General features: G+C 38.5%; 1 protein-coding gene and 1 long non-coding RNA gene across 13 annotated transcripts in view; one reads left to right on the top strand and one right to left on the bottom strand.

Moving 5' to 3' along the window:
• Positions 1-15,931, top strand: part of ROR1 (receptor tyrosine kinase like orphan receptor 1) — a 335,132-nt gene that overhangs the window by 292,438 nt on the left and 26,763 nt on the right. For all 4 annotated transcript variants that reach the window (XM_054691317.1, XM_054691318.1, XM_054691320.1 and 1 more), the window contains 2 exons: positions 2,931-3,248; positions 4,833-5,078. In XM_054691317.1, the coding sequence (XP_054547292.1) occupies positions 2,931-3,248; positions 4,833-5,078 (564 nt within the window). The remainder of the gene's footprint in view (positions 1-2,930; positions 3,249-4,832; positions 5,079-15,931) is intronic.
• Positions 63-15,931, bottom strand: part of LOC119235382 (uncharacterized) — a 52,271-nt gene continuing 36,402 nt past the window's right edge. For 8 of the 9 annotated variants that reach the window (XR_005122831.2, XR_008550273.1, XR_008550276.1 and 5 more), the window contains 2 exons: positions 5,270-5,542; positions 3,548-3,811 (listed from right to left, as the gene is read on the bottom strand). This is a non-coding gene — a long non-coding RNA (uncharacterized LOC119235382). Of the gene's footprint in view, positions 284-3,547; positions 3,812-5,269; positions 5,543-15,931 lie in introns of those variants that run through there. The other variant, XR_008550275.1, reaches the window with a different exon arrangement.

Below are 15,931 nucleotides of genomic sequence, written 5' to 3'. Positions count from 1 at the left end.
CTTGACATGGGATGAGAGTAAGCATAGAGGTTGGGAGCAGGACCATAAAGAAGCATGAGATAGGATCTCTGTGCTCTGGAATTTACATTAAAATAATTTATTGAAGGTTGCCCTTAGAGGAAAAGGAAGTTTTGAGAAGTCTCACATTCATTCAAACACTCAATAAATATTATTGAGTGCTTTGCACTTATCAGAAACTGGACTGGATGCTGAAGATATGATGGTGTGATGAGTAAGCCAGTATGTCTCTTCCCTCACAGAGTTTTTGGAAACATCACGTAGCCTGAAAGGAAATGAATTTAGAGTTTAGAATTCTGCCTATTGATCCCAGATTTACTATTGCTGTGACCTTGAGATCTCCGACTCTCCTTGAAAATCTCTTCATCTGAAATGAATGATAAAACAAGATGATCATAGGTCTCTTACAGACCTGGATTTCTGTATTTTACCCTTTGTTTTTCTGAATTGAAGGAATCTTTTTTTTTTTTTGTGGTTTTTTTTTTTTTAATAATAAATTTTATTTTTATATTCCCCATACAATTGCAGCCCCCCCATTCTGACCCCAATCCCTCCCCTCCCACCCCCGCCCCCCTAAAAGTGTCTCTGGTTCGTAGTTTTTTGTTGATTTTGATTTTCACTTTCTTATAGTTATTCGTTTTCCTGGTCCCTTATTTAAGTTTTCTAGATTCCTGCTATGAGTGAGACCATCCGGTATTTTTCTTTTTCATTTTGGCTTATTTCGCTGAGCATGATCCCTTCCAGTGCCATCCATGTTGCTGCAAATTGCATGTGTTTATCTTTTTTGAATGCTGAGTAATATTCCATGGTATATATGTACCACATCTTCTTGATCCAGTCATCTATTTTAGGGCATTTGGGTTGTTTCCAAAGCTTAGCTATTGTAAACAGTGCTGCTATAAACATAGGGGTGCAGGTGTTCTTTGGAATTGATGTTTCTGTGTCCTTTGGGTAAATACCTAGGAGTGGAATTGCTGGATCATATGGAAGCTCTATGTTTAGTAGGTCCAGAAATCTCCACACAGCTCTCCACAGTGGTTGGACCAGTTTGCACTCCCACCAACAGTGCAGAAGAGTTCTGAAGGAATCTTTTTAATGGAAATCTATTGGCAAATCATATTCTAGAACATGTGAGGTGTATTGGCAACCTTACACAATTTTGTAGTCTTAGTTCTGGTACTTACAGGAGTCTTGCATTTCTGAGGTTATCATGTCTCTGTTTCATGTGCCCTTGCAAGCCATTAAAACTGTCTTTATGAGATTCTAGTAAGTTTGCTGGATTTAGCATATAAGAAACTGGACATCTAGTTACATTCGAACTTCAAATAAACAACGGCCAAATTTTAATATACATCCCAAAAGTTTATCTGAAATTCAGATGGAACTGGGTGCCTTGTTGTTTAGCTGAAAATGCTAGGATTTAAAAGACAGGCAAGAAACCTAAGGCAGGCACACAGAACAACAGAAGGTCCAGACACCATGTCCAGAGGGGTCCAGAGACACCTATTTAACTTGGAGTAGCAACTTTAGGAAGATGTAGGTGCCATTTGCTGAATCCCTCATGCTTTTAGGAGGGAGGACTCTGTGAAATTCCAGAGAACAGAAGTAGGACTGATGGGAGGAGCTGTAAGCTCATGTAAAGACACTTTAGCTTACTTTTCACTGAGTAGTCACAAAAATAAGTGGAATTTCTGATATAAATATTTAGTAACCCATTTGTAATAATCCTCTCTTGGAGATTTTCAAAGGATATCCTCTTACTGGAAAGTTTTATAGTTAAAAAAAAAAATCCACTTATCTTTGTTTATCCAGCCTTTCCCAAACTTGTTTGGTTATGGAACACTGGGGACTAGTGTTCCACCACTAGTTTCCCAAACACTCTTAATATTCTATAGAATTAATGTTGTGAGGAATATGTTTTGGGAAGCAATGCACCCACAACCTAAGAGATTGCCTTGTGAGGGAGAAGCTCCCTGTTGATGGAGGTATGGAAAGGGAGGCTGGTGCTATTTTTGTCCCTGGAGACCATACTGGATTCAGGGTAGAGTAAGTGACCACTCACATTCTGTGATACACCCCAGAACAACTGAGTTGTGCTCTTTGAGAATTTTCAAGTGAGTCCCCTCACTTTCAGAAGATGGAATAGAAAGCAGTCAAGCTACAAAGGAATTAAACAAGTCATCCAGGACCTCCCCTGGTGGCGCAAGTGGTTGAGTGTCACGCTGTGAAGCTGTCCACAGCCTCTGCGGCACTGGTTCGATCCCGGCCAGCTGGTGAGGGTCCCACATGGTGCACCAGACCTCTCCTGTCACGCCCACTGCTCCCCTCAGCAGTAGCAATGTATCTCGTCTGCCTGTTCTGTTCCCCACTTTGTCTCTGGTGAATCCTCTCACCCTGCCACGCATCTGGCCTGTACCCCAGTTCTTGTATGAATAAATAAATAAATCTTTAAAAAAAAACAAAGAAGTCATCCAAAGACTGACAGCACTCAGAGGCAAGACACACATCCTGTGATCAGGTTCATCCATGCGAGTGAGTTCCACCCTGCAGCTGCCAACTGCTGTAGAAGCCTTACAAAATGAATAAAAAGTACCGGATGAAACCCAATGTTTTGTTGCTTTGTAGTAAAAATGAAAAATATATTGTGCTTTAACCTAATTGATTCTTTTTATTAGGAAATGGTACATATGTAATTTAATCCTGTTTTTAACTTTGTAGTCAAAATGATTTTTTTTCAACCCAGTGAAAGTAATCTGCTTAGACAACTGAAATGAATCTCCTTCTCTTGGCCATGTCTGTTTGAGCACAGCCAATCCCTTCCAATGTGTGCTTAGATCTCATATCTGTTGACTAGATAACTGGAGCAGATAAACCTTGGTCCCTGGGAGTTAATAATTGTGTTTGTTTTCCAGCTGCCTTCACCATGATCGGCACCTCCAGTCACTTATCTGATAAGTGTTCCCAGTTCGCCATTCCTTCCCTGTGCCACTATGCCTTCCCTTACTGTGATGAAACCTCATCCGTCCCAAAGCCCCGTGACTTGTGTCGCGATGAATGTGAAATCCTGGAGAATGTCCTGTGTCAAACAGAATACATATTTGCAAGATCAAATCCCATGATTCTGATGAGGCTCAAGTTGCCAAACTGTGAAGATCTCCCCCAGCCAGAGAGCCCAGAAGCTGCAAACTGTATCCGGATTGGAATTCCCATGGCGGATCCCATCAATAAAAGTAGGTGGTAGCCCCTGATCATCTTTGTTGCCTTGGGGCCCAGCATCCCCACAGCACAATAAAAAGTGTAAAATTATTCATATTGCTAGTCAGATTCCCTTCCAATGGGCTAAATACTTCTTGGGAGTAGAACATTTACTGGTGCATTAGATGAAAGTGTCTACCTTCAAGAAGATAACTTAAAAATAGGGTTGATGGTACCTCAATGACTGCACATAAAAAGTGCACATCCCTCATAATGCCACTGCTGGGTATGTAGTCAAAAGTAATGAAAATGGGTATTCAAACGAAAACTGGTATGCATGTGTTTATAACAATATTATTCACTATAGCTGAAAGATGGAGACAACTCAGATGTCCAACATTGGATGGATGGCTGGATGAGAAGGAATGAAGTTCTGATACTTGTTGCAACATGGGTGAATCTGGAAAACATTTTTTTAGTTATACACAGATCTTTATTTAAAATTCTGATCTTCTCAGCAGCTTTTTCTACCAACTTGGGGTGCAGAAACTTTAACAAGCATCATAATCCTTTGCTTAGTTTCTTCCTTTGTGGGAACCTTAAGTGAAAAAAGCCAGACATTATTCCATGATTCCATTTATATGAATAATCCAGAATAGACAAACCAATAGACAGAAAGCAGATTAGGGTTGCCATGGGCAAGGTGCAGGGGGCAGTAGGAAGTGACTGCCTAATGGGATGGGGGTCCTTTCAGGACAAGAGATTCAAGCATTCTAGAAGTCAAGGGTGGTAAAGATTGCACAATACTGAGAATGTAATAAATGCACTAATGATAGATTTTATGGTGTGTATTATACCACAATTTATATGTATACTCGCCTCCATCCTTTATTCTCTCACCACCACCAAACAAAAGACTGTTCCTTTGTACATTTGCCATTCATCGAATTAAACTGACTGGTAATTTTTTTTTATTTCCTTTGGTAACTAATACTATATTATGAAATAATTGAATGCATCTGAAATGCTTAGAATTGTGCTTAGCATATGGTCTTTACTATTATTCCTGTCATCACTACCCCTCCAAATTCCAATTTATTTCAACTCAATAGATGCTACAGTGCTTTCGAGTAGTGTGGTCACCTAGGAGGAGGACATAACTGGACCTCCTTCTCAAGGGTGTTCTGTCCATCAGTGCATAGATGGCCCAAATAAACATTTCCTATGAACTACCAAATTAGATTTTTTATCACATGATTCATGCTCTAAGGCATCAAAAGAAATGGAAAGTACAGTTGGCCTGAACCTTCCCTGAACAATTCACTAGGAAATGACTCCTGTGCCCACAGGTCCCACCCCAGTTCTGATTTTTTCTGTGTTCAATATTAAAAATACTTGCAGGGGGACTGGTTTTATTCTGAAGCATAAGCTTTAAATCCTCCCAGGAATGTAACTGCCTACATCCAGCCAAAGCTGGGGGACTGCCCCCGCTGGTCCCTGATCAGCAGGGAGGTCTTGGCCATGAGGGTAATTGCACATCCTTCCAGAAACTGCTGCCTGGGAGCTCCAGCATCTCCTCTGTTTTTCAAAGTTTGGGATTTTCTTTTTGTGTTTTTCAGATCACAAGTGCTATAACAGTACAGGTGTGGATTACCGGGGGACAGTCAGTGTGACCAAATCAGGGCGCCAGTGCCAACCATGGAATTCCCAGTACCCCCACACGCACACCTTCACAGGCCTCCGTTTCCCAGAGCTGAATGGAGGCCATTCCTACTGCCGCAACCCAGGCAATCAGAAGGAAGCACCCTGGTGCTTTACCTTGGATGAAAACTTTAAGTCTGAAATGTGTGACATCCCTGCATGTGGTAAGTCTCCAGGCATTTCCTTAAATATATTTAATCACTTTTACAGATGCCCACCCTTTAGGAGAATCAGGAGAGTAAAGGAGATTGCCAGTATTTGTTCTCAAGCTGTGTTTCTAGGGTAAATAGACTTGCTGTTTCTACATAAAATACCTTGTAGGAAAGGAACGCATGCATTCAAGAAGTGAACTTACCTTTATACCTGCCTCCATTGAATTAGTGGGTGTAATAGGTACCCATCTCTGCAGAAGCAGAGGAGAAACTGCTTGTCATTCATGTAAAGATGTTATTCATAATGGTCCATGTCCAAATGCACTGTTTTAGCACAACAGGTATATTGGAAGCAGAAAGATAACTGTTTTCCCTATGTCCTTGAAATACCCATCAAGCGGAATGAAACTATAGCAATTACCCAGTCTTCTGTGAAAATCTGTGGATGAATTGTATCCTCATCTCATCCTTTTATGCTGCAGAAGAAATATGGGAAGAAAATGAAATTCCTCAATCAGTTTGTGCCCCCCTCTATAAAATGTTTAGAGGTCAGGAGAAAGAGATTGAAGATGTTGGTAAAACCTGGAGTGTGGGACAGTTTTGGCATCAGTCCATCTTAGTGCCCATAGACAATATCAAGTGGACTTCCCAGGCATAATGTGGGAATCAGGATGTTACTGTTGGGAAAGCCACAACAGTAAAATGAAAATAATAATAATGATGTGAGCCCATGGCTTGTTGTGAGAATAAGTGAGTCATTAAATGAAAAACTCTATGCTTTCCAGAACACAGTAAATGTTTAATAAATATTGTCTATTATAATTTTAGATAAAGAAATGCTAGTTCTCAGTTTAGCAAATATTGTTTGATGGCTCACTATGGAGAAGGGGGTTAAAAGAAGAATGAAAGTGGTCATGATACAATAGCATGCAACAGAAATTAGCTCAAATGTTATGGAACACCAAAGAGGCATCTAAATATATACTAAAGAGGTCCAAAGCAATACAAATAAATTATTAATAAGAGCACTTAGTGATGAAAAGTTGGAAAACTATTATTCTACTACTGCATCCTTACATTTTGCATGTTACCAAACTCTTTCCCTGCAAAATGGCTTTATGGATGGTTAAACAGGACAAGATTCAGAGGTGACTGGACCTATTTTGTATTACTGGGCTTTAAAATGCCTTCATATGCAACACAAACATATCTCTACCAGAAACACTACTGGTAACTTCAAAGCCTATATTTTTAAATAACTTGCACTTAATAATTTATGACTTTTCCCCATGTCATACTCAACAGTAGAAGGAAAAGAATAAAATGAAATGTTGATTCATTTACTTAATTGCCCCCTCTCCTTAACTCAGTCTGGTGTGACAATCTGCATAATAGAGCCAGGGATAAAAGCAACATTTTCTGAGCACCTTGCACATGCCAGGCTCAGTGCTTGTGGGTTTTGTAGGTTTTGTTTATATTCACCTACCTGTTGTGGCAGGTATAATTAACCTGTGCTATGACAAAGAAACTGAGGCTTAGAGAGCCTCAAATTCACCCAGCTGGGAAATGGCAGTCATGTCTGATGCACAACTTTGGCTCTTGTTACGGGGCTGGCTCAGGGCACTGATGTGTTCTTTAAGGAGATCAGGTGAATTATGTTAAGGAGGGAATACATTACTCACTCCACTCGGAGAATCCTGTTGTACTTAGGTGGCTTCTAACCCTTAATTTTCAACCAATGTTCATCAGAAGTAGGGTGGTAACGTACTTATAAACTGAAAGATTTGCTGATAATCTGATCCAAGCTTAATTACAATGAATTTATGTCTAAATAATTTTTTTAAGTACTGGTTTTCATTTCAATGTGCTTCCTGAACAGTCAGACAAAACGCACATTCTGAGGGGTGAAAGAAGCCCAACTGGCCTTTCAGACCATGAAGAAAGAAAGCAATCACCCCAACTACAAGATCCTCATGATATCACATTCTTCACATATTCATCTTCATTTAAAACACATAACCAGGGCCTCCCCTGGTGGCCAGGCAGTTGAGCTCAGCACTGTGAAGCTGTCCGCAGCCTCTGCAGCGCAGATTGGGTGCCAGCCCACCAGCGAGAATCCCACATGGCGCAGCAGACCTCTCCTGTCTCGCCCGCTGCTCCCCTCAGCAGTGTATTTCAGTCACTCTGCCTGTTCTGTTCTCTGCTTTGTCTCTGGTGAATCCTCTCACCCTCCCACGCATCTGGCCTATACCCCAGTTCTTGTATGCATGAATAAATAAATCTTAAAAAATAAATAAATAAAATAAAAAATAAAAATAAAACACACAACCACACAGTGAGGATGGTGTTACTGACATATTCCACTGAGTTTAGAGGGACTAAAGACCTGTCTAAATCATGCAACTAATGAGATTGGACCTTGAACCCTTCTCTATCTATAATTAACTATATTCAAAGTCGGTGCTGTTTTTCTGCACACTCTGCTATCTCTTATTTAAAGAATTATCAGAAATAAATACAAGAATGACATTAGATTCCACCTCTGGATTCCAGTACAGTGATTTCTGTAATGTGCTATGATGCCAAAACACATTCCCTGACCATTGAAGACATCCATCATAGTATTACTAGTATTGTGATCTTGGAAACCCTCAGAAGGTTTCTAGATCTAAATATCAATCTGCAGAGGACACGGTTAAAATTTGGAAGACTGGTTAGTTCTGGCATGTAAGAGATAAATTTAGATGAAAGTTAAGTCTAGAGATGACAAGGCAGTTTTCACCACTTGCCATAATAATTTTTAAAAACAACATTTTCATTTCATTTTGAAAGAAAACAGTTCCTCTTAAATTCATCAGTCCAAGCCACAAATACATCCATTAAAGGAGTAGGGGATCCTTGACATGTGAGCAATAAAAAACTGCTGAGAGGCCAGTGGCTCCCTGATGTGAGAATTAAAGAAGAGAGCAGGTCAGCATCCGCTGTTGTTCCCAGGCAAGGCTTCTCATAATCACCCCTCCACAACCCACCTCTAACAAAACAATCATTATAGAAGGCTTTATTACACTTCCTCAGAGCATTGATTGTATTTGGTCTTACTTCATCCTTACAAAAACCATGAAAGATAAAGTTTCTTTCATTATGTTACCATAGGAGAAAACCCATAGGAGAAGTCATAGGACTTACCCAACATCACAAATTCGTTAATAGAAATTAGGTCTCCTAACTCAGAGCCACTCACTGCTTTTTGTCCTACACCAGTGGTTCTCAAACAGGAAGGAAATTTTTGCCTTCTAGGGAACATTTAGCAATGTTCAGAGATATTTTGGTTGTCAAAATGGGTTGGAGTAAGGAGATGCTATTGGTATCTACTACATAGAGACCAGGCATGCTGCTCAGTATCCTACAATGCACAAAACAACCTGCACAAAGATTATCCAGCCCAAAATGCCAGTGGTGCCAGGGCTGAGAAGCTCTGAGACTGAATAGAAATTTTATAATTTGGGCTACAGAATATAGCATAGCATATTGTACATATTGTATAAATTATAATATTTAGACTATAGAGTAACAATAATATAAAATAGTGTTTGACATTTATTGAGTATTCACAATGAGTAAAAGACTATACTAGAGATTTATATGTATTACTCCATATAAAATAGTTCTGTATGCATGAGTTGGATTTTATTTTTCCCAATGAAAGAAATTAACACATAGAGTTAAGGCCAAGGCCACATGGTTTAATAAGAAATGTACCCAGGACTCAAACATATAGCTAGTGTCTTAAACTCTATGAGCTATATATGTGAGTGTGTATGTATTTTTGTGTATAGACAGGTAGGTAGGTAGGTAGGTAGGTAGGTAGGTAGATAGATAGATAGATAGATAGATAGATAGATAGATAGATAGATAGATGATTAGAATAACTTTTTGTCTTACAATTAACTGTAAGCTTGTGGGGCAGATTTGAAATGAGATCTTTTCCTCAAATGGGATGGAGTCTCCTGGGAATGTTCCTGCATTTTTTAGTCAGTCAAAGTTAAAGAGATTTCAAAATCTCTGTGGGGTTTCTCATTTTCCTACTGATAACTTCTGTTTTTGTTTCAACTAAGTAAGGTTAAAGGAAGTATAGGCCTAATTAAATGCAGAATGTGAGCATTTGTTATACTTTCTAGAATAAAGACACTTGAGAACATTCTGCTACAGATTGTTTTATCCATGCACTTTCACTCTAAGACAGAAAATACAATTAAGCACAACGAAATATGTTGGCTGTGAATTGTGGGAATTGGCTCAACTAGGACTGTGTGCATGGGCAGTGTTTGCAAAAAGTGAAAGAAAGGACAAAAGACAGATTGGTAAAGACTGTCCTTTGGTATCCCAGACAATTAGAATGGTTATTTTTTATTGAAATAACTCACTGAAACCAATATGTGTTGAGCTTCTACCATATTTCATACTTTGTGAATGAGCTCAATCAGGCCATGCCCTCTTGTAACTTACAAACTGGTAGAAGAATCAGACAAAATAATTACAAATTGCATTAAGCTCTGTTGTATCATTCTCGGCATTTATGTGTACCATTACATGCTTTGCCTTTTCACGGTGACTGCTATTCATTGAATATTCTGCTGCTCTTTACACCAGTATCTGACCTAAGACTTTATTGATGCTGCATGAAATGCATTGCATTAATTAACCCTCACAATAATCACAACATGAAGGTATCATTTCCATTTTAGTGATAGAGAAATTGAGGCATTGTTTTACTGAAGCCAAGACTCAAGCCAGGTCTATGGGTCCTCTAGCCACCATGCTATAGCTGCTTAGAGAACAAATTCTAAATTATTCAAAGGAATAAACATTCCTTTACCATTTTCCTCTTCCCTTTGATCTTCATGAATTCTCTAGGTCTTTGGCACCCTGTCCACTAATTTTCTCACTCGGCTCCATGGATGCAGGAATGGAGCCCCTAGCCACAAAGACATCTGCTCTGAGAGACCCCAAGGTGCTCCACTTAGTCTCAGCACTGATATGGATTAGCCCCAACATCTCCCCCTCGGCCTCATCGTGTTTTCCCTTTTCCTGTTAAGTAAGTCCCAGCTCTCTTCCCTTCCCGGCAGTACTGGGTCCCCAGTCCTCAGAGTTGGCCATCTTCCCTGAGATCCTGTCTGCAAATCTACATTCACTATGCTTTCACCTCCTAGTCCCTGTGGCCACCTTCCAAGTCAAATATTGTGGGTTGGGTGGAAATGAAGTTGAAAAAGAAACATTTGCCTATGTTCTTTCCAACTGGCACCTAGGCACACCTCCCAGGTTCACAGTTGCACTGCAGCCCTTATCATTGCTTTCCTGCACAGCTCTAGGGCAGAATTGTGGAAAATGCCTGTTTCTCTGGGAGCTCCTTTTTCAATAGACTGGTTATTTTACTTTGAGTAGATTCTACCACAGGACATGTCCTTTCACTCTCCCCCACTAATTGTGATCCCGTATTGGTTTCTATCTTGATTTGAATGGATAGGCACAACCTTGACTGCATGGTGTTTGGACATGCAAACCCTGACCCTCTTCTTTCATTCTATGTCACCTTCTCAGCCACATTTCTTCAAATACCCTGTCCAACTTGTCTGGGTTCTCCTCTAAGTTAAGGTTTCTGCCTCTAACACACAATGAGAACTTCCTAGCAGTGGTAGGGTTTGTACTCCTAAACCAGCTTCACTGACAAGTACCCATTGATAAGAAAAGTCATGGACCATTTGGTTCCATCTGGAATTTTCATACCTGGTCTGTTGCTTTTGTATTTCCTTTAAATCCTTGACTTGTTACAGTTTGCCAAACGGCACATTGCCCAGTTCCATGCCTGAATAGCCCTGACTTGTCCCATAACCTTACATATACCCACCCTGGGTTCTGCTTTGTCACAAACCATTTTCTACAACATGGTGCTTTAAGTTCAGGGCAAGGCAGATGTTTTCCAGATTGCAAACGCTGCAGTTTTTAACTCACTCTGTCATCAGCCTTCTCACATATTTCATAGAGGACCTGTTGTAAGGCAATTTGCTTTCAACCATTTCTTCAAACCAAAATTGAACATTACAGTGAACTGGATGGTGGGGAAGGGGAAGAAGGGAGGAACAGAACACTATTTGGTATAGTTTGAAGCTTCCCGGAAGAGTTATTTTTATGCTACAGATTTTCAAGATGTACTTAGGTCTCTATTCCTCTATTTTGACAAATAAAGAATAATAGTCCCCAAATTTATAACTACATCATGTTCCATAAACATTTTTAGCCATAAAATTTTTTTCAGAGGTGTTTTTATTGTCCCCAGTATATATTGAGTCATTTACTGAGTACATAAGCTACTTTAGCTATGAGCTTTAGGAAACGCTTAACTATTTGGGCCCACCAACCTGCCAATAGGACAAGAGTCAGAAGTCAGACCTACAAAAGGCCTGTCAACTCAGCTTTTGAAATTGGAGGCTTTGGAAGGAGCTATAGAAATCAGTCTTTGCTTGAACATTGCCAAAGACCTCACTCCCCTCCAGAGAGGTTATGGGATGACTCCTGCTGTTCAAAATCTGCTTTTATGAGCTAGAAACCAAAAGTAGTATGTGCAGTCTCTTTTTTAAAAAATGTTGGCCACAGATTCAAAATTTTTTTAAGAAAGAAAAAAGATCCTAATAAGGAGCATATCTATGTACTAGATCCAGTTTGTAAACTCTGACCCAATTTCTCATCTAAATTTTTAGACATCTATCACATCCTTCATTTGATTTCTTTAGTCTAAAAAGACACATCACTCCTGCGGCCTTTCCTTACCATCCATTCCTGAATGCTTCTTGCCCTGTCTAAGCTCTTCTTTAAAGCATTGCTTTTAGAATAGAACATACCTTTTTGGAGAGTGGGGCTTGTCTTTTAACAAGAACAGGTAGAAGGATGATCATGATATTCTTGATCATGACTCAGTATTGCCAAGAAAGCGTTCTATGTTGCTATGTGAACATTTTTTAAGCAATTTCATCCCGCTGTCACTGGATCCAATTGAACTTTCAGGTATTCACTAAAATTATTATTCATTTGGGTTTTTTTCATTTATTATTATTTAGTAGATTTGCTTAATCATGAACTTACTTAAACTACAATTTTAACCTAACTGCAAGCTATAACATTTATTTATACTATTTCAGCTGTTGGTTTTGGATCATTATTTTAGCCAGATGTATATGAGCCTCTAAAATTGTAGTTCTATAGTCAGTTAGTTAAATTCAGGCTATTTTCAAGTTTGATAAACATGTCATCATCCAATAACTAATGATAATGTTAACCATGTAGTTTTCCTCAAGTATAGCCTCTACAATTTGATGCTGATATGCTTATTAACACTGTTAGTGTGCAGGAATATGGTGAATCACAAATCCATCTACTGATATTATCTAGCGCTTCATGTTTTGTCCATAAGGTTTTCATTGGTCACTTGATCAAATGCTTTTGCTAAAGTTTAAATGTGCTTGGTCTACCAGTGAAAAATAATCCCATCAAAAAGAAAAGATTCAATTTTATAAAACCTATTTAATTTTAGCACTTACTGATAAGTCTTATTTAAAATGGGCATAAGACTTAAAAATCATTTCTCTAAAAAGATGTACAAATGGTCAACAATCTTAAGAGAAAATGCTCAATACATGAGTTATTAAAGAAGTGCAAATCAAAACCATAATGATATATCACCTCACACCCATTAGGATGACCCCTATTTCAAAATGTATATATAGAGAAATTCCTATGCTTGGTGAGAAGGCAAAATTTACAGCAGTAGAAAATAGTATGGATGTTCCTCAGAAAATGAAAATTGAATTATATTATGATCCAGAAATCCCACTTTTGAGTATGTATTCAAGAGAATTGAAAGCAGGTTGTTGAAGAGATATTTTCACACCCGTGTCCATTGCTCATTCGTCATTATTATTAAGAGGTAGAAGCAAGCCAAATGCCCATACTGATGGATGAATGAATTTTTAAAATATAGTATATACTCACAATGAAATATTACTCATCCTTAAAAAGAGAAGAAAATCCTGTCACATGCAACAACATGAATGAACCTTAAGGACGTGATGTTAAGTGAAGTAAGCCAGTCACAGAGGGATGATACTGTGTGATTCTACCTATAGGAGGACTCTAACGTACTCAAATTTATTGAGCCAGAAAGTAGGAATGTAGTTGCCTGGGTCAGGAGAGAAGAGGAAGTGGTAGTTGTTTAATGAATATAGAGTTTTAGTTTTGCAAGATGGAAATGTTCTAGAGATGTACAACAATGTGAATATATTTAAAAAAACTAGCAACAACAAATGTTGGCGAGGGTGTGGAGAAAAAGGAACTCTTCTGCACTGTTGGTGGGAGTGCAAACTGGTCCAACCACTATGGAGAGCTGTGTGGAGATTTCTGGACCTACTAAACATAGAACTTCCATATGATCCAGCAATTCCACTCCTAGGTATTTACCCAAAGGACACAGAAACATCAATTCCAAAGAGCACCTGCACCCCTATGTTTATAGCAGCACTGTTTACAATAGCTAAGCTTTGGAAACAACCCAAATGTCCAAAAATAGATGACTGGATCAAGAAGATGTGGTACATATATACCATGGAATATTACTCAGCATTCAAAAAAGATAAACACATGCAATTTGCAGCAACATGGATGGCGCTGGAAGGGATCATGCTCAGCGAAATAAGCCAAAAAGAAAAAGAAAAATACCGGATGGTCTCACTCATAGCAGGAATCTAGAAAACTTAAATAAGGGACCAGGAAAATGAATATAAGAAAGTGAAAATCAAAATCAACAAAAAACTATGAACCAGAGACACTTTTTGGGGGGTGGGGGATAGGAGGGGAAGGATTGGGGTCAGAATGGGGCGTTGCAATTGTATGGGGGAATATAAAAATAAAATTTAAAAAAAAAAATAGTTAAATAGTCTCTTCTCCAAAGAATATGTACAGATTGCCAACAGGCACATGAGAAAATGGTCATCATCACTTATCATGGGGAAAATGCAAATCAAAACCAAGAGATACCACCTCATACCTATGGGAATGGTTCAGATCAAAAAAGTCAGAAATAAGGATTGGTGAGGATGTGCAGGGGAAAAAAAAGAACTCCCCTACACTTCTGGTGGGAATGTTGACTGAAACAGCCTCTATGGAAAACAATGTGAAGGTTCCTCAAGCTATTAAAAATAAATCTACCATATGATCCAGCAATCCTACTTCTAGACATCTATACAAAGAATGCAAAAAAAAAAAAATTCAAAGGGATATATTCAGTCCAATGTTCATTGCAGCATTATTTACAATAGCCAAATTATAGAAACAACCTAAATGCCCAATGACAGATGAGTGGATTAAGAAGATGTGGTATATATACATAATGGAATACTACTCTGTAGTATAAAACTATTGCTTATTAGAAAAAGGTGAACTCTTGCCATTTGCAACAGCATGGAAAACACTGAGGGGATTATGCTAAGCAAAATAAATCAGAAGATAAATACCATATGACTTTACTCATGAATAATATAGAGAAACAAAGAAGGGACAGACAAAGCCAAAACAAATAAACCCAAGAAACCTTACTGCAGAATTGAGTCTAACAGATGGGGAGCAACATGTGAAAGGGGCCCAATGGATGGTGGTAGAGGTCTATGGTGCCTTCATGGCAGGTGTGGTTTGATAGCATACATTTGAAGAGGCATGCACCTATACCTCTGAGTCATATACTGTGTTGTATAACAATGTTACCTCAAAAATATTTTTAAAATTGATAAATATTTTTAATTCTCACAAAAATAGTCAAGATGCTAAATTATGTCATTTTTTTTTACCAAGTTAAAATGTTTCAAATTAAAAAAAAGAAGAATAGCTTGCCTCTTTCCTTTTATACAGAAGAAAATTGAGACCCTGAGAATTTAAAGAAACTTTTAGTGAACTCATGTGGATTCTGGTTACTAAATTTTCTCAAGTGCTCACAAATGAGTTATTGCCTTTAACTCCTTGCAGTTAAAATATTTTCTAAGAACAATTTTAATCACTATATATGGCCTATTCAGTCTTTTAAAGAATTTATTGGAGAATATATAAAGCAATAGATCTTAGTATTTCCATCATTAAGTCATAAGGGTGAATGACTGAGCCCAACATGCTAATTGAAGGTCTAATTACCACCTTTTTCCCTTTGGCTTCCATGCACATGCTTACATATCATTGTGAGGCCTCTATCCAAGACAGACTCACTTAGTTTGTAGTTTTCAAATAATAAATGACTGTGATCCCTGATTGCCTCCTATAATTTAAACCTTTCCCAGACAATTTAATAATTTAACTGACTTAATTTCCTTTGAATTCTAAGATTCTGTAAGATTTCTTCTCACCTTTTCCATATTTAAGATCTAAGCATTTTCAACAGGCATATGAAAAAATGTTCAACATCACTTGTCATCAGGGAAATGCAAATCAAAACTACCATGAGATACCATCTTACACCAGTGAGAATGGCACATATTAAAAAAACTAGCAACAACAAATGTTGGCGAGGGTGTGGAGAAAAAGGAACTCTTCTGCACTGTTGGTGGGAGTGCAAACTGGTCCAACCACTGTGGAAAGCTGTGTGGAGATTTCTGGACCTACTAAACATAGAGCTTCCATATGATCCAGCAATTCCACTCCTAGGTATTTACCCAAAGGACACAGAAACATCAATTCCAAAGAACACCTGCACCCCTATGTTTATAGCAGCACTGTTTACAATAGCTAAGCTTTGGAAACAACCCAAATGCCCAAAAATAGATGACTGGATCAAG

This window comes from Talpa occidentalis, unplaced genomic scaffold (assembly GCF_014898055.3).
Source record: "Talpa occidentalis isolate TD23 unplaced genomic scaffold, MPIMG_talOcc4v2.1 talOcc4.9, whole genome shotgun sequence".
In the NCBI taxonomy this organism is placed as follows: domain Eukaryota; kingdom Metazoa; phylum Chordata; class Mammalia; order Eulipotyphla; family Talpidae; genus Talpa; species Talpa occidentalis.
Note: the sequence above shows the minus strand (reverse complement) of the source record. Positions and strands in the feature narration are given on the sequence as shown.